General features: G+C 36.5%; 1 protein-coding gene across 1 annotated transcript; it reads right to left on the bottom strand.

Moving 5' to 3' along the window:
* Positions 1-1,777: 1,777 nt before the first annotated feature.
* Positions 1,778-19,597, bottom strand: LOC121248130 (potassium channel SKOR-like). Its single transcript, XM_041146496.1, is given in 15 exon segments — positions 1,778-2,024; positions 3,238-3,359; positions 4,250-4,415; positions 4,418-4,543; positions 4,655-4,730; positions 5,986-6,171; positions 6,377-6,598; positions 7,136-7,234; positions 7,813-7,893; positions 8,728-9,023; positions 9,899-10,238; positions 11,889-11,952; positions 12,410-12,634; positions 19,171-19,286; positions 19,288-19,597. Coding segments are annotated over 15 exon segments (2,487 nt in total). The 5' UTR covers positions 19,414-19,597; the 3' UTR covers positions 1,778-1,782.
* Between the last annotated feature and the right edge of the window lie 506 nt (positions 19,598-20,103).

Genomic DNA, 20,103 nt, shown 5'->3' with positions numbered 1-20,103 from the left:
GAGTTTACAAGATGGTCAATGTTAACATTTTGATCTTCATATATCATAAGTTTTTCTACTTGAGTGCGGAAATCGATGGAAACCTATTTACATAGCATATCAAATATATATATATATATATATATATATATATTATATATATATATATATATGTGTGTGTGTGCGCGCGTTTGAAGGGATGGATGACATGATTGTATACAAGTAAGGGTGTCGACAAGTTCAGTTCAAATGAATAATAAGTATTAAGCTGTGATTGTTTAGTTGTATTATGTGCAAGTTTGGGGATGATATAGTTGTGACTGTGGTGGGAAATATAGTTTATTATGTCCACGTTTACCGCTGGTTATAAATTTTTTTATTCTTTTTTTGCTCTTTTAAGTATTTTTTTTAACATTCTTAATTATTAAAAAAAATAAAAATATATATATATATAATTTTACTAATAGTCATTTCCTCAATAAATAAATAAAAATTAAATATTAAAAAAAATAAAATAAAATGCATGAGTAGTAAGATTGAGGGGGCAAACTCATGAGGTCATCTAGCATTTTCCTTAAGTCTTATAGTTTATAGTTTAAGTAATAAGTTCTACTATTAAAAAATTATTTATTGTTTGATTAATATATATTTAAAGCACTTTCAAACATATTAAATTTGTTTGGAAATAAATTAAAAAAAAGTATTTTATAAGGTAAAAATGACATAATAGATCATTTATTTTTTTAAAGATTATTATCATATCCTTGAAAGTGATAACTATTTTAATCTTGTATGGTTATTTTCGCATTTTGAAAGTGTTTTTAAAATTAGAACTACATTCCGCATTATCCGCTTTTGAGGAAAAGCATCATTTTCTTCAAACATATTTTTTAGCTAATTTGAGATTAAAATATACATCAATATCTTAAATAATCTAATTTTTCCATTAAATACTTTTAAGGATATTTAAATTCTTTTTAAAACTCCTAACACAATCCCAAACAGGCCCTATATCTTATAACTTTATCTACAAATCTTGACTAACAAATTAGAATTTATATAAATATCTTTTTATAATTTATATATGCATCTTTAAATAATTATGTTTAATTTAAATAACATGTCCTATTATATATTATGAGCATGATTTATTCTTACTTTTTTAAATATTTAAGATCTCATTGTAAAGTTAAAAATAATATTTTAAAAACAATAAATAAGAAATTATTCGAGTATATATCAGCCTATATAAGTTGTGCCGTTACAATTACAATTTACGTTCACAAATGATTTATTCAATAAACAGACCAAGTCGAAGTCGACTTTAACCAAATTGATAACGTACAGCTTGTTGGGTAATATTTTTTTTATTCAGAGCCCTACATGGGACAAAATCGATCTCTGAAAATTTTTTATTCGAAGCCCTAACATGCAATTGGAGAATACAACATGTAATCATTCAAAGAAAGCCCAAATATATGATCTTATCATCTAAAAAGACCATTCATTGTTACAACTGAAACTCATTTGAGAGATTATAAATTCTAGTTCCACCCAATAAAACCTAATGTGGGAGGACTTGACCCTTAATGTACAATATGCTATACACGTTCTATCACGTAAAATGTAATTTTTCCTTCGGCAATATAACCTCACTAAAGGTTATTATCACGTAAAACTTGGCTGAACATATGTACAATGTATGTCATTTTGTATCATATGAAGCTATGCCATTTTGTATGATTAATTTTGTGATATCTTTTTGTGGTTGTAACACTTTTCTCATTCAAAACTAGCAAAATATTAATGTGTTTCACTGACGATATACAGCTTCTGGTCATCATTAATCATGTCTACATCAATAATTTTACCTCCGTCTTCTGATAATATACAAGAACAACTTGAAATGTCTAGCTGCTCTGATGCTGCTTGGATAAGCTCTTCAATTGTATGCGGGACCCACAACATGATGCCATGTTGTCTATGTTCTTTGGGATCCCACGGGTGGAAGGGGAATACCGTGCATTTTTTGGGGTGCACTTTATCTGTAAATGGCAACAGAAATTCAGTTATTTACTCCCAGTTTCTCTGCCAAAGCAGCACAAAGAAAAGACTACTTAAAAAAAAAAAAAAAAAAAAAAAGAGAGAGAGGAGAAGATGATATCAACTTAGTATTCAAACTATGATTACACAGGTTGTTTGACGACAATCTAACATAGTATGGACAAGGCAAATAAAAAAGATCGATGGTGTGGGTGGCAATGACAGTGAAATTCAGCATGTTACTATTAAATTATGGTTTAGTTTAAAAGGTAAAACGAATGTATCAAAGGTAAGCTTCTCTGGATCACAAAAAATATAAATCAAAGAGATATTCTAGCGTGACAGCTCTCACCTCCCAAAGCTCTCTTTTCAGATACCTATTTAACAATCAATTACCTTTCATTTACCCAAATAATTGAAACAAAGATGAACTACAATTATGCCTTACTCTTATTGGAAAACAGAATTTTAAATAAGTACTGAGGCATGGGTGAGAGCGAATCCCTAGCTTTAAAAAGGAAAAAATAGGATAAAATCAAACTTTTTTTTGTTGGCACCGATGTTCGAAACAGAAATCCCGACTTATTCGGGAATGGGCCCACCTCGAATAATTGCAGGGAAAATCTCTCAATCCGATGTCTTCAGATTTAAATCTGAGATCTAAAGGGAGCATAAGGCTAAGATCCAACCCTAATTTGATGAAAACACGTATCTATTTTCTTCATTTGATAGCCTTCTGCAGTATCAGACATGTATAAACAAGGTTTGAACATATTCTGGCGTCTCAGTGTAATAACGACTTTCTCCCTCATAAGTTCAGATCAGGGATGGGCGAAACAAGGCAATCAATGATATTAAATAAAAATTGATATTCAACATAGAATCTGAGAGACCGTTTCTGTTCAGAGCCCAAGTCTAGGTCCCATGCCAGGTATTTCTGATAGGCATAACACCTCCTTTTATCTAACCCAACCCAACACACTCATAGCAAGCTGGAATTAGTAAATTGAGAGCAGATTCCAGTTTGTACATTCCTGCATTTAGAGTTTCTTTCAAGCTTTTATCTTCTTTTTACTTATCTGAATAAAACAAGCAGCTGGCCTTCGTTCTTGTTAAATATTCTAGTTGATCTAACCTGTTAGCATATTTTTTTTCGTTTCTTTAATAAGCCCACCTGTTAGCTTAGTAAAAGCTAATCAAAGAGCTTTCCAATACCTGGGATTTCTCGAGAGCAATAGGGAAATTCTGACAACTGAGCCGACCTTGCATCTTCCAGTAGACGAATCAATTTCTTGTTTCCACACATTCGGCCTTCACTAATTGGGGTGTTTCCCCACCTACAGAGGACAAATGGCCAAAAAAATGATAAAATGTTTAAAATAGTAAAATAGACGGTTAAATTACCTATTATTTTAAAAGCTTAAGCTGGTAAGAAATAGTGAATTTAAACATTTAGTTACATGCTAACACTTCCCTCGTGTGTGGTCTAGACTCTCCCAAGCTTAAGTTGGCCAAACATGTTGACTATTTAATTGAAATGGTAGATGAAATGTAAAGTCAGTGTTTGAACTCAGGACCTATGCTTGATACCATGTTTAATTACCAATTAACCTAATAATTTAAACTGATATGATTCGATCATTTAATTTATATTCTAACATAAACTAATTTAATTTATAGCCTAACATAAGCTAATCAACTGTGGATGAAAATATTTCTTACTCCTCTTTTCTTAAAAGGAAAGAAAATATGGCACCACAAACGCTGCGAAAGGATGAAAACTACAACAGCCATGCATTGAAGGATCAAGCAGCTCTACTTCTTTGAGAAAAAACCCTACCTTTAATTAATTCCAATTTTTTTCGTCACTCCACTTTCCTTAGGTGAAGTACATTTTTTTGCAATGACGGCTAAGGGTAAAAGGGTGCAAATGGTACAGCTACAAAGAGTTTAGGCAATGTGAAAATCTGGCTATACTTGGGGAAAAGAATGAATGGAACTTCTTCCTAGACATCATTAAAACCCTCAAAGTCAAATAAACTACTCTAATAGGTTTTTGGATGGCAAGCAGGAATTACAAGGTATAAAGTGATCTACTGGAAGGATTCATCCATATCTAGTGTGGCACCGGTTTTTGTAAGAACTGCAGGCTCATTAGCTGAACTCTTGAACTTGCAAGTGTCCTTGAGGATAAAACCAAAAAGAAAGATGAATATTTGAATTGCACCTGTCCTTTGGGAAGACACTGGCTCCAGCTTCCAAAAGCAACCGTGCCATCAAATATAATCCTTCAGAGGCAGCTACATGAAGTGCAGTTCGATGATCATAGTCTCTGGAATTTGGATCTATTCCATAGGACAGAACCCTTTTAAGAAAATCTGAATCCCCTTTGCAACAGCCGTACAAAGAAAACTACCAGGATTGTCAATCTCCAAGGAGGCCCCTTCTTTAGATAGTAAAGAAGCAATTCGATCATGCCCATTCTTGATGGCCTCAAGTAAAGGCGTATTCCCAAAATAATCTATACAAAACAAATATAAGCCATGTGATACTATGACACCGTTAACAGAGTAAAACTTATACAAAACATAGCTGCATAGATATATTATAGTTTACCCTATTAGAAAACTACCTCTAATATTGATATTCACTCCTTCCTGAATAAGGAAAAGTGTGACATCTTCATGTCCTCTTGATGCTGCAAGATGCTGTTCAAATCAAAGGCCCGTCAAAAAAAAAAAAAAAACTTATCAAAACAAAAACTTGTCAAAAAAAAAAATCGAAGGCCCGTCAGACTTGAGCACTGCTTTCTTTCTCCTCAATTTTTTATGATATAAGTTTCTTTGATGATCCAAAAATTTTTCCAACTTAAGTTGCTCCCATCACCATGATTCCATGTATCTATCCCATATATAAACTTCAGTACAGCTATACAATTGCAGCGCACTTCTCTAATTGCATACTTGTATACGCACCAATTTACCATCACCCCACAACATATACAAGCATCTTTCAATTATGTGCAAGAGTGTGCTTACATACAAAATGCATAATTTAAAAACTTATCAGAATGTTCCCTAATAGTGAAAGAGATGGGACACTCACCCTTTCTTTAAACTAATGTTGCAAGATAACAACGTAAACTATAAGGTGGGTGCCCAAACTAAGGATTTAATAATTTCAACCGCATGATTTTGTTCAAAGCAAAGATCAGTGTCCCCAATTTGAGCTAGATGAGATTACTTACGAGACTCCAATCTACAAAATCAGAGCTGCTACAATTAAGAATTGCAGAAGGAAAACACTGCTATTCAATTGGAAACTAAAAATTCACGGTACATGTCTTATAGCTAATTACATCTCAAATGCACACATTCCCCTAGGGAAATGCATTAAAAATCTTTGCTTTTTGACTTATGGACTGAATTCAATAGATAACCTAGGGTCAAAGACTTATATAAGGTCAAGGCATCTGCTATCAGTGGGAAATTGCTGCAACGTCTTAGAACAAAAGGGGTCCTTCTCTGAAATGCTGCTAGTCAGAACTTTTAAGGAGAAAAGTGAATATCAGCTTTCAAGGTTTAACAAAACATAATGGCAAACTCCAGAGAAAAGCCATGGATTTGGTATTTGCTTTTGGATAAAGAATTCTAAACAGCTGCAGATCCATGCATTCATTCCAAATGCAATTTCAGCAATGGATCTGGCCTAGAGAACTAACCGGCTAATTGATGCACAGCTAAGAGATTGCTTTGAAACCAAGAAGTTAGCAAGATTGATAAAAACAATTGGGCAAATGGCATTCCATCTCCAGTATATAAATCATTCAATTTAAACTAAGAAACAGTTTCCGTCAACTATTCCAGGATAGTTTGATATACGATAAATCTTAGAGAACAACGTGAAACAAAAGAGTAAACTAAGTATAAGACAAGTCTGAAGCATTATCAAGTAGTTCCATACCAAGGGTGACCTTCCATCATAATCTGTCTTGTTGGGATCACCTCCAGTTCGTATAAAACCTTTTAGCTGATACAGATCTCCATGATAAGCAGCACTATTCACCTTCAAAGCAAGCTCGGCTTCTTGTTTTCCAATATGAAATGTGATATCCGACTCCAATTGCTTAATTCGATTACTATCGCTTCCCTGTAAATTATCATCTACTAAGCCTCTTATTGACGCACTAGAAAATCAATATTAAGTTTATACAAGGAAAACAAAAAAAAAACAACCTCTTCATGAATTGGGAAGACTGGTATTAAAATCTTTCTATATTCAATTCTAAACTCTGCTGCTGATGGCAGAAATTTCAGGAATTAAGATAAGAGTGTGGAATGCAAGAGTTAATTACCTCCAGAAGGTTGTTCAAGATTTTCCGACCATCATAAAAGTATATATCTAGTACATTTGTAAAAGACTGTTTATCAAGCCGCAGAAGCCTGCAAAGTTCACAAACCCGAACTGTATAGGGTTGAGGAATGTTGCAAAGAATAGAAATTACTCCAAACGAGCTGTTAGGTTCTAGTAATGAAATAGTCTCTTCTAATCCATCTTCACCTCTGCCTGCCTCCTCCTGTACAGGAATAGTTATGTTGGTATTTTAAATCTATGCAGGTTGAAAACGTCAGAATTTATATCCCGACCTTCTCAGAAACAACTTAGTGGAACATCACAATATATGTGAGCATAATGAATTGATTTAAAAAAAAAAAAAAACAAATGAAAGAAGCTGACCCAGTGACCAATTCAGAGGATGTATGTATAATGTATGCTTGTAACATTCCGAGACCTAGTGCAAACTAAAAGCTTTGTGCATCATATTGAAACTATATAGGCAAATAAACTACAATGATCTAGAGACTAGAGATGAACACTTTTTTTATTAGTAAAACAGACTAGAGATGACAATCTATTAACATGCTTAAGCATATATGCAGACTTTAGTAACTTATCAAAAAAAAATATATATATATATATATATATATGCAGACTCTAGTATAATAGAGATATCTAAGAAATATTACGAGGGAAAAAAGAAAGAAAACCATAATGTTCAACAAATGAAATGACTGAAAGTAATGACTACAGAATACAGAATACAGAATCATACCAGCACACCATGACAGACAAAATACAGTTGATCTACCACATTTCCCTGTTCCATTATCACTTCTCCTGGGAGAAAAAACTCCTCATGGAGTCTAATAACCTGCAACATCAAATGAAAAAAATTCTGAATCACATGAAGCCAAGGATTTCAATGTAGCAAAGGAAATACTCCCAAGATTATGCAACATTAAACACCAATACTTGTGATCTTCACTCACACTCCCAATTTTCACCGCCATTAATGTCAAGTTAACTAAATTTGAGGTAGCCTTTATAACACCATATCTATGCTAGAGCGCTACATTGACATCCCTCTATCCACATTTTGGTACCTGTGTTGAAATATGTGACTTCTGACATCAAGAAATGAAAAATGTTCTCAAACACAGACACACACAAACTTCAAGCCCATGCTGTGTTCATCTCATGTTTCAAAGAAGTTGCTATTTCCTGTCCCACCCAGGTTTAATGTCTGTGTCTGTGCTAAATAGCAATAGAAGTTAGTGCCCAAAAGACCTACAAATGACCCCGAAGAAAAATGAACTTTTCAATGATATCCTAGTGTCCAAATCTGATTTATATTATTAATGGCAAACAAAGTCCATCATCTAGGGCAAATAGTGAAAATGAGTCGGTATAATATATAAAGATTTGTACAATGGCAAGAAAATGACTTACAATCTGGTTGATAAATTCTGAAGAGCATCCCTTAAAGAGAGGAACCTTTTTAATGTATGGCAAGTATAAAGTTTGGGAAATCTGCAAGGAAGAGTTGATCCATTTTGAGTAAACCAAAACTGTTTGACAAAGCAATTAATTCAATCAACCAACTGATGTGGGATATAAGAGGTTCAACATCAACATCAAGACCAGTTGGGGACACGTAGGATATTCTAGGTACTATCAAATTTCACTTAATGTTTCTTTGCAATAGGAACCTAGCAGTTCCTTTCATTTTAGTTTTCCATAGATCTAGAATCCAGGTGCATATGTTAATCTTCAATACACATATATTGCCCCACAAAAGTGGTGGAGCGTAATATCTAATTCAACCCAATTTGATGTTACCCTTACAATTAGAGAAGGAACTTTCATCAATGCATTTTAAGTATATTAGTTTTTTTCTAATTCAGCTGAATGTGTTTACAATGTGTAAATGTAAGTAGTCCAAGAAGTATCTGATATTTTTCAGAATTATAAAATTATCTTTTTCCTGATAGACACGTTTGAGGAGTATCAGGTGCATATCGAAGAGTATAAAATTACGGCTCCCTTAAAAGTACCAGTGCTGCACAGTCTGCAAGTTTTTAAGACAATGGGTACGTAAAAGATGCAGTTGCTGACTGAGTCAAACTACTAATCAGTTAACTGGTACATCACGTCAAAATAGTATCGGTCTTGGGTAAATATAGAAGACTGAAAACATGAACCAAAAAAATGAATACTACACAATAAGAACTGTGAAAAAGTCTGACAGGAAAGCATTGCCAATAATCAGCAGATAAAAACAGTAGATAGCTATTCTAGTGTTTATATTCATCAAAATGGGGGGAAAATTTGAGGTTCAAAAAGTCATCTTTCGTTCTACTTTACCTTTGCTCGGATAGACATGGGGATGTCCTGAAGAACAGCAGGTTCAGTGTAGCTACTCTCATACTGTAGGCGCAAGTGGCCTTTGATTTGACTACGGATGTCCCTACCAAGTCCATTTCTGTTCATATATTTGATGATATCTGTCATTTTGTCCCTGAACTTTTCTGTCTTTGATCCTTTTACAATCAATGCTGTCATGTTACCAATCAAATAAGCGCCAAGAACCATGTCAAAAGAAACATATATCATGATGAATATCATTTCCCTCATATTGACTGCATGAATATCTCCATAACCTGCAATAGAAAGAGGCATTACTATAAGCACAATGGGAAAGTTTGTGAAGTTTCAATTTGTATAAAATTTCCAATAAGCTTCAATTCACTGCCACTTAAAGCACCAAAGGAAAACTGCTTCTTATCAAGCTGAAAATAACTAAGTGGCCAAAATGAATTTGTTCCTTGATTGGAAATCAAACTGGTAAAACTCTTAATTAAAATGTGAAAAAAAAAAAAAATTATAGGTGCATTTATCAGATATGACGCAAGTTTATCCATTTTACTGCTATATTTAATATCCAAATGAGTAAATGGCTGTAATATAATGAACTGCTTTATTGTTACTGTCATGGCATTCTTTATTACTTTTACATATGAATCTTTTGACTCGAATCATAGGCATCAAAAAATTTCGTTTTTGTACTCACTATTCCCTCCTTAAATTGCCTTTAAACTAAGGCTACAAAAAAAAAATAAAGCATGATGCTTCATTGTAAAGTAGAAGTTCATACACATTCGAGTAACACACACACACAAAATATACATATATATATATATATATATATATATATATTTAGTGCACAGTCAAAACTTTCATGCCTCCTTCTACCGTAGTAGCCAATGTAACATCATTTGATGAACACAAAAAAAAAGGACAGAAAATTAATACTTGTAATATTTTGGTTAGTCTTTTACTTATAAAAAAAATGATCTTTAGGTTAGTCCGCAATAATTTTGCAGGAAGTTCATTAAATATGCAAATTTGCGGACCCCACAGCATTTTATCAGTTTTCTATAGTAGAACTATGCAACTCATGATATGGCAAATGTCACAAAACAGTATCACTTTTTTGGTTTTATTCATTGAAATAGAAGTGAAAAGAGTAACTTACCAACCGTGGCCATGGTAACAATTGCAAAATATAATGACGTTGTGTAGCGCTTCCAAAGGTCAATCTCTCTGAATTGTGAATAACTATAGTCACCCAACTTTAAACTTCCAATCCATGTGTAGCCCTCTTCAGAAGGAGGCAGAGTGGTGGCCAGATAATAAAAGATGCAGGCTGCTGTATGTGTGCAATAGAGTTCAACGGCAAGAAGTTTTATAATCCTGGTAAACATGTAATTGATACGTATGTCTTTCTCCATGTTTTGAAAAAATACAGTGACTTTACGGACCCGACTTAACCTGATCCATAGAAGGTACCTCACTTCCTCCCTTCTTCCACAAGCCTGTTCAGAACAGATTTCTCAAAATGATTACAGAAAGAGCAACTTAAAAAAATATTTTCTAAAACATAATCCATGAAATCTAGAAAACTGGAGAAATTGTTGTACGCAGCCATCCGAACATAAAGATTTCTTTAGAAGTATATGTGGGGAAGCTTTAGAACTTTGAATTTTCTTCAAATATGCTGCAAACTTGCTCGAATCACAGATCCTACTCTCAGTTTCTTATTTCAAACTTATTGGAATACCTTATTTAGGAGGCTCTGCCAACAGGAATATAACGACATATCCCACTGTAAGTGTTGATAGGGGAAGTCACAAAACCCCAATGCATAGCAAACATGGTTACCAGACCAAAAGCCAATACCCCTTTGTGCAAGAAAACATAATGTTAATGCCTAAAAATAGCGCAATAGGCCGGAAGGGGAGAAAGATTCCTTCTCGGCCTGCTGAGACTATTAGGCCGTCGATCAATACTATATGGAGCCCCCAGCGGTGGTCCGGTGCGGTTGTACGGCGTCGATGCGTACATACATGGAGGTGAGCAGTAAATAAATATAAGGAAAATAAGAGACGGGGACATACAAATTTACGTGGTTCGGCGCTGGGCCTATGTCCACGGGTCATTTGGAGGACAAATCTACTATAATATGCGTATTTTACAGTCTCTCATAATTTGTCCTTCTCTGTGTACAATGGAGATCTAAACTCAATCTTCTGGTGGAGATCCAGTCACCAGAGCTCTCGTCGTAAGGTTAAAGAAGCTGAACAAGAAGAAGTAGAAGCAAGAGTCCCCCTAAAAGTCATCTAGAAGCCCCCTTTATCCTCTGCTCCTCCCTTGCTTTATGTCACATCTTCTCTCATTTACGTCACATCTCCATTTTTCCTCCTAACACAATTTTCCTTCCTCGGCTCTTTGTCTCCTCCTTCCTTCTTTCTTTCTTCCTTTCTGATGAGTCCCCTCACATTGGACTGGGCTTGGAAACCCAGTATGGGTCTGAGATATTTTATCCCCTCCACATTGCATTTGACTAAATTTTTAATATACTTCTTACTTATAAGTAAACACTAGCGAGAATAAGATTTATGATTTTTTTTTCAGTCCAAGTTATTAATCCATTAAGATTTACATTGCAGTTAATTAGCACAGAATTGAAGTCGTTTGTTGAAATCCAACCTATGTAAAATTAGGGAAAAAAACCAGTAATCATCTCATTTCCATCACCATTAACGGAGTGGACAGGTCACATTCTAATGCCCGCAACTATCAATATTTTCATGATTAGAATGTTATGAGAATGGTCAATTGATCTTTCCGAACTCCACAATACAAATTAAAGTAGGAACGTTGAAAGGTTAAAAAAATAAAAATTAAGGGCTTCGAAAGAAACCAAGGAAAAAAAAAAAAGAATAACTGTGGAAGTTCATTGCGGTAGTGTCAGATATTCTTCCACGCGCATGTGCTTTCAAAAGTAAATAGAAAAACAAAACAAAATATAAACTTTAATAAGATGATGGTAGAAACATGGCAAATATAAACCAGAGGACAAAGAAAACATAATAATGTCTTGAATATGTAGAATTAATAACAAGTACTAAAACCAAGAAAAAAGAAGTGATAAGAGATGAGAGTACAGATAGAAAGAGGGATACCTTGTAAATAATGTCCCAAGGCATACAACCAAGGAGATCAATGCTAAAACTAGATTTCAAGTACCTGCAACCAAGAATTTAAACAATGAAGACAAAATCACAGCTCTTAACAGAAGCCAAATGTATTCATTAGTAAATCTAGAACATAATTATGATCATATAATCCCATCTATCATATCGTTGTATTCCCACTATAGTCAGGCCATGTTAGCCAGAGTGCAAGGATCAGGACTCACTTTTCAAACTTTCCAATGTGAATGAACAACTTCAGAGTTCATTAGCTCAGCATTTTTACGGTCCTCCCAAGAGAGAGAAAGAGAGCATATAATTTCACTAAAATTCTTCCACTGCTATAAATGGTGAAGAACTGTGCAACTTTTAAATAGATTAAAAACGGATCATAATGTGATTAAAAAAAACGGATCATAAAGTTTTAAAGTCGGTCCTTAATAATCGAGCTCATGCTTACACGTCTGACTGTCTGAGAACCGAGGGAATCGTGGAGGGAAGAGAAATCTGACCTGATCGCTATTGGGGTGCGCTTATAGACCATTCGGTACGTCTGGATGTCTCTGTAGGCCACAAAGAACTGTAAAACAATATCGACAAGGAAAGCCATCTGCCCAACAATGTCCAGTATAAAAAGATCATCGTGCAACCCCCGAAAGAACCCAAACTCCATGGGTGTGAAAAATGATGAATACAGTGCCCATACCAGTATGAACTTTGTCCACGCCCGATACCACCTGCATTTAACTTCGATATATGCTCAGTTTTCTTTTCTTTTCATTAACTATACAGATGCGTTAATGCCCACATTATGAAACACACACAAACGTAGCATGAAAGACGTAATAGAACTTCGCTTTATTAAATGCAAAAACAAAAGGAACTTTGATTTATTCGCCAAACAGTGAAGCAATGACGACTTATTTGGACCGGAGTGGTATGAGTGATACAGAACCGAAATACATTATAAAGTATATGGGCTATAGATGATACCGGGTCATCTTCCAGTCTCTTACAACTACGTTTTGTTAGCTAAGAAAAAGATAATGATTTTGTAGAATGAAAATGAAATATTTGAGAACTTATAGGGTTGGATGAACAGAAAAGAGGTGGCCAATAGCTACTCAATTGTCTTCATTCGATACCCCTTTCCGACCTTCACACGACCAACCCGGTTACAAACTGGATTTCGCCATGATTAGCTTAGCCCAATTTATAACAAGGCTAACTCAAAAACCAGACAATTCTCAGAAAAAGAAAAAAAATAATCGTTATATAAAACAACATAATAGAAAGTCTCTCTTAAGAAAGTCTTACAAATGCCTTAAGTGTTCTCTTTGCTGAGAAACAGTAATGCTTTGGGAATGCAAGTCATTTGTTGAAATGCCTCAATGAACAATTACTATTTCAGCGTTGATTACAGAGTGCCATTTTCCCTTATAATTGCACACAGTGCTTGAATAGTATTTATAGGCAAGTCAGAACCAAGATACAGAATATTTCAAGAAGATTCTTCGGTAGCATTTCTGGAATTGCCCCACATGACTTTTGCCTTTTCTATTGTGAGGTGATTCGGTTTTGACGTGCTGGGCATGAGTGAAGGCTGTGAGCCGTTATGCATGAGTGCAGAGGATTCATCTTCACGTTGAGCATTCTGTTTGGACACGCTGGCAATGGGTAAAGGTTGGGAGCCTTTGTGCAAGGATATAGAGAAATCAGCTGCGCTAACATCCCCCCACGAGGCAAGCGGCACCTCCATGATGGTGAGGCTTGATCGTAAAAGAGAGAAACGAACAGAGGAGAGCGGCTTTGTAAGAATATCCGCAATTTGATCTTTGCTTTGGAGAAATTTGACAGCAAGAGACTTGGCAGCAACACGATCACGAACAAAATGATAATCCAAATCAACATGTTTAATTCTTGAGTGCATAACAGGATTAACCGAGAGATAAGTAGCACCAAGATTATCACAAAATAAAGTGGGAATATCAGTAATAGCAATTCCTAATTCAGTTAATAAAGATTGTAACCAAAGTATTTCACAAGTCGTATTTGCTACCAACTTGTATTCAGCCTCAGTTGAGGACCTTGCAACAGTGGGTTGTTTCTTTGAACCCCAAGAAATTAAATGTGAGCCAAAAAAGATGCAAAAACCTCCAGTAGATTTACGATCATCCAGACAACCAGCCCAATCCGCATCCGAAAAGGCAGTGATTTTAAAGGAGGAAGTGGGAGAGAAGTATAGGCCAAAGGAAGAGGTTAAACGAAGGTAACGAAGGTAACGAAGAATGCGTTTAACAGCTTGCCAATGAGTGAGACGGGGACTATGCATGTATTGACAGACTCCGTTAACAGCAAAAGAGATGTCAGGTCTAGTAAAAGACAGGTATTGAAGACTTCCAACAACACTTCAATAAAGCTGTGGATCCTCAAAGGAGGGTCCATCAACAGCAGTAAGTCGAGTGGAAGAAGCCATTGGAGTGTTCATTGTTTTTGATTGATGCATATTTGTGCGGTGAAGAAGGTTAGAAACATAGCGATGCTGGGAAAGAAACAAACCAGAGGAATTCGAGAAACTTGAATACCCAAAAAATAATGTAGAACACCAAGGTCTTTAACAGGAAATGAGTGACGTAAAGCAAGAATAAAGTCAGTAATTAAAGTAGTATTTGAAGTTGTCACCACAACATCATTAACATAAACTAAGACATAAATGGAAATCGTTGAATTAGACAGAATAAATAGAGAGGAATCAGACGCAGAGGCATGAAATCCTAAATCTAACATATGCGAACTCAACTTAGCAAACCAAGCCCTCGGGGCTTGTTTCAAACCATAGATTGATTTTCGGAGCTTACAAATAAAATGAGGATAGTCAGGATTTACAAACCCAGTCGGCTGATGCATGAAGACATCCTCCTCCAGATCCCCATGTAGAAATGCGTTCTGCACATCCAATTGATGAAGAGGCCATTTCCGAGTCACTGCAAGAGAAAGAATTATACGAATGGTGATCGGCTTAACAACTGGACTAAAAGTTTCGGAATAGTCCAAACCGACTTGCTGGTGGAACCCTTTAGCAACAAGCCGTGCTTTTCGTCGTTCTAGGGTTCCATCAGCATGTCTTTTGGTTTTAAGGACCCATTTAGAACCAAGAATATTGAGATTGGAGGAGGGAGGAACTAAATCCCAGGTGTGATTCCGTAAAAGGGCTTCAAATTCCGTAGCCATGGCATCACGCCAATCCGGATATTGCGAAGCCACTGTATAGAAGGTTGGTTCCTCAGGAATAGTGGTGGATTCGGTTATGGAGGCAGAAGGTTTGGGAAAAGGCCAAGAGAGAGTGCCATCTGTGCGTTGAAGGGGTCGAGAGTTATGGGTCTTTGAACGGGTCAACATTGGATGAGAGATAGGAGGATTTTGTGAAATAGGGAAGTGAGGAATTGATGAAGTCAGCGCAGGAGTTGATGGAGAATTGGATGAGTGCGGCGCAGGAGATAGTGGAGGGTGTGATGAGATCGGCGCAGGAGGTAAGGTAGGGTTTGGGGAGGAAGACACACGAGGGGAGTAGTATTGGATCGGGTTGGAGAGGATGGGTTGAGATGGGCCGAAGGAATGGGGGAGATTTGGACCGAAGGAGAGATAGACACTGGGCTGCTATGTGGACCGATAGGAGAGGAAGGAGTATTTGAAAATGGAGAATTGGCAGAGTCGAGAGGAATGAGTTGAGAGGGAGATCCAAAAAGGGAGATGGGCGTGCAAGTGGATTGAGATAAAGAGTTAGAAATATTTAGAGGTGCAGTGGTAGCCGAGAAAGGAAAGGAATTTTTATTAAAACGAACGTCTCGCGAGATATAAATTCTACCCGTAGGTATGTGTAAACAATTGTAGCCTTTGTGATTTAAACTATATCCAATAAAAACACAAAGTTGAGAATGCATGTCCATTTTATGGCGAATGAAGGGACGAAGATTAGGCCAACACGCACACCCAAAAATACGCAAAAATTTATAATCAGGTTGTTGATTGAATAAAGTTTGAAAATGGGAGATATTTTTTAAAATTGGAGTAGGCATTCTATTTATTAGATAAGTGGCCGTTTGAAAAGCCTCAGCCCAAAATTTGGAAGGGGCCGAAGATTGGGCTAGAAGAGAGAGCCCGGTTTCTACTATATGACGATGACGTCTCTCTACACTTCCATTCTGAGCGTGAGAATAAGGACAGGTAACACGATGAGAAATACCATAATTAAGAAGAAGAGAGGAAAAGGGGCGAAATTCTCCACCCCAATCAGTTTGTACAGCAATAATATTTTTAGAGAAAGTATTTTGTACAAATTTAATAAAAGCTAAGAAAAGAGTAGTCACTACAGATTTAAAATGTAAAGGGAAACACCAAATATATTTAGTAAAGTCATCAACAATGGAAAAATAAAATTTAAAACCACTAGAGGATAGCACAGGAGCTGGTCTCCAAACATCTAAAAATAAAAGTTGAAAAGCATGAGATGATCTAGAGGGAGAGGGAGCGTGAGCAAGAGTGTGAGATTTTGCTTGAAGACAAGCATTACAAAGAGAAACAGTAGACGTAGAGGTGATGGGTAGATGATGCTGACGAATAGTAAAAGCTGTGACACGAGGAGAAGGATGGCCTAAGCGGGAATGCCAAACTTGAGGAGTAGTTCTTTCACCAATGAGAGCTTGATGCTGAGTGTTGCTAGTGGACCCAGAAATGGACTCTTCATGTGATGGAAGCACGTACAAGCCATTCTTAACGGAGCCCTGAAGAAGTACTTCCCGGGAATGCAAATCCTTCATAAAGAAACCAGAAGAATTAAATTCAAAGAAAACAGAGTTATCAAGACAAAATTGTCTAACAGATAATAAATTCTTAGAAATAGAAGGAACATGAATTAAATGGCGAAGAAGAAATTTGCCAGTAGGTGTGGGAAGAAGGCCAGTGCCAGTATTCTGTATGGGGAGAGAAGATCCATCACCAATAGAGACTTGATCGGGTCCAGTGTATGGTGTTGACTCTAAATTTAAGTTAGAGAAATCCGACGTAAAATGATTCGTAGCAGCGGAGTCGGGAAACCATAAATTGGACGGATTTGAAGAGTTGGGAATAGAGGTATAGTGAGCTGTAAGAGATGGAGGTGGGGATGGTTGATAATTGTGGGTAAAACGATGATAACATTGAAACGCTGAGTGACCAACCCGATTACAAATTTGACAAGTGGGTTTAGTGGAAGACTAAGAGGAAAAGAAATTGGGAGAACCAGAACAGGAGTTACGGGCACCACTTCGACCACGACCACGGCCACGAGTTGATGAAAGAAATTTGAAGCAGGACGAAGATTGGTAGAGTTGGCCGAGAAAGACGCAGCAGATAGAGTGGTTTGAGTCTGATGCGTGAGGCGTGATTCATGATTTAGCAGGTAACTATAGACTTGAGAGGAGGATAATGGTTCGGGTCTAGTGGTGATAGAAGAAACTACAGATTCATAGTCAGAGCTCAAACCAGTTAAAAGATAAATGATGAATTCGTGCGAAGAGAGGGGATGACCAGCGGAGGAGAGTGAAGAGGCTAACGACTTGGCTTTGTGAAAATAGGTAGAAACCGAATCTGAACCTTTTTTTAATGTAGCCAATTGGTATCTTGTTTGCATTAGGTGAGCGGTGGATTGAGCCGAATAGAGATTATTAAGAGTGGTCCAAATTTCGTGAGATGTGGGACAATTGACAATTTGAGAGAGAATGTTATCGGTGAGAGAAGAATAAAGAGAAGAAATGATCATCTGATCTTGTAGAAGCCAAGAGGTATGGGCTGGGTTGGGTTTGTCATCAATGGTGGGAGGGGGAGGAGGAAAAGAACCATCTACATAGCCGAAGAGTTGATGACTTTTGAGGAAAGCAAGAATTTGAGCTTTCCAAAGAGGGAAGTTGTCGTGAGAGAGTTTGACTATGAGGAGATGAGCAGCAGTATTAGTGAGGGACGAAGTTGGAGGTGGGGGAGCCATGGAAGGATCGTAAATGGACAGAGGTCCTAGATGGCTCTCGATACCATGCTGAGAAACAGTAATGCTTTGTGAATGCAAGTCATTTGTTGAAATGCCTCAATGAACAATTACTATTTCAGCGTTGATTACAGAGTGCCATTTTCCCTTACAATTGCACACAGTGCTTGAATAGTATTTATAGACAAGTCAGAACCAAGATACAGAATATTTCAAGAAGATTCTTCGGTAGCATTTCTGGAATTGCCCCACATGACTTTTGCCTTTTCTGTTGTGAGGTGATTCGGTTTTAACGTGCTGGGCATGAGTGAAGGCTGTGAGCTGTTATGCATGAGTGCAGAGGATTCATCTTCACGTTGAGCATTCTGTTTGGACACGCTGGCAATGGGTAAAGGCTGGGAGCCTTTGTGCAAGGATACAGAGAAATCAGCTGCGCTAACACTCTTGTATTCTTTTTTTTTTTTTTTTTTCAATTTTTCGCTTAAGTGTTCACTATTTCATTATTTACCACGTTGAATATCCCCAGAGGGATTGATTTCAAACTTTATTTATATTTTATTATGGATTTCAATCTAGACTTGCAACTTTTCGGTCTCGTTTATTTTCAGAAAACATTTCATCTCATTTAATCATTACAACTTTTTTAAATTTTAATACAAATTAAAATAAATAATTCAACATTTTCAAATCTCAAAATAAAAATAATATTAAAAAATATATTTTAAAAATATTTTTTTTAATTTTTTTAATTTTAATCTCAACTCATTTTATCTGATCTGATCTATAAAAATAAACGAGAACTTAACTCTCCATTTTTGTTGGTAACAAAACTGTTCGAGTAGCTAATAAACAAATTATTTAAGGCCTTAGGCCCATGTTTTTGACGGGCAGCCCATACTAAACAGTTTGAAGTTTGGACACACGTGGAAGAAGGCCGATGCTAATTGCATGACAGACCGCCTTGAAGGCACAGTCCCTGTCAACGGGTCCTCATCTAAAGAAGGGGTCCACCAGCGACAACTAAGCCTTATAGGCTTACAAGTTACACCATGACCACGACCCAAATATTATTCAGTTTCAAAGACAAATCCACCTCGTCCACCCGTCGAACCTCCCGCCGTTCGATTCTTCAGAGTTGGAAGTCAAAACCAAATGACAAATCTTCGGGTAGCGCAGCGGGCCCATCCGGTACCTTCTTCCTTACAGAAAATAAAAATGAAAGCGAGAGAGAAATAGAGAGGGAAGTGGAGGCCGTACCGGTTATCGGGGTGGATGACAAAACCTCGAGAGAGGTCTCGGATGCCGTGGAAAAGGCTGTCGCGACTGAATATGCGGCGAGTTGGCTCGAGCCCCAACTCGTTCGTGATCAGTTTTGAACCGACTTGCACGCGACGAGTTGATCCGGTCCCTCAGCTCCTCCAATTCGTACTTCTCCCCATTCTCCTCCACCCGTTGCTCCACCTCCTCCTCTTCCTCCTCCTTCGCCGCTCTCCCCGGCATATCCGGCAAAGCCCGAATCCGATTTTAACCAGGACCCCGTACGAACGGTTCTCTCATGAACAGCACGCGGTCGAAACTCCCTGCACAAGCAAGAAATCAGCGCATTGATGACATACTACTACATCTTCGAATATTAAATACTAGTTAGATTAGAACCAGGGAACTATATATAAATCTCTCACATTATCCAAACGAAAAACAGAAAATGAAATTGGAGGGATGGAGCAGTCTTAACCGTGCGTATGTATACCTTTTGGAGAAATGACAAACAAAAAAAAAAAAAAAAAAAGAAATAGGGATCACGAGGGAAATGGGAGCGGCCAGCGACGTCTAAAACGGCTTCCCGTTTGGAACAAATAACTGGTTTGAAATTTAGAAAGAAAATAAAGTGACAGAAAGAATGAGAAGATCAGAAGCAGATGGTGGGCTGGCCTCCGTCAACATGATCTATCCACGTTATTAGTTTTTAAATTGATTTTTTATTTATTAATATTATTATATGAATAAAACTATTTTACCTCTTTATTTTGACGGCTGAAAATTTTTTTTCTTACTTAATAATTAAAGAAATAATTTTAAATGTATTGATATATTTTTTTATTTTTTAAAAATATTTAAATATATTAAAAAAATATGAAAAAAAAAAAAGAAAAAAAAATTACTAGACGGTAAGCCTAACTGTAAGCCCCA

Source organism: Juglans microcarpa x Juglans regia, chromosome 2D (genome assembly GCF_004785595.1).
Source record: "Juglans microcarpa x Juglans regia isolate MS1-56 chromosome 2D, Jm3101_v1.0, whole genome shotgun sequence".
In the NCBI taxonomy this organism is placed as follows: Eukaryota; Viridiplantae; Streptophyta; class Magnoliopsida; order Fagales; family Juglandaceae; genus Juglans; species Juglans microcarpa x Juglans regia.
Note: the sequence above shows the minus strand (reverse complement) of the source record. Positions and strands in the feature narration are given on the sequence as shown.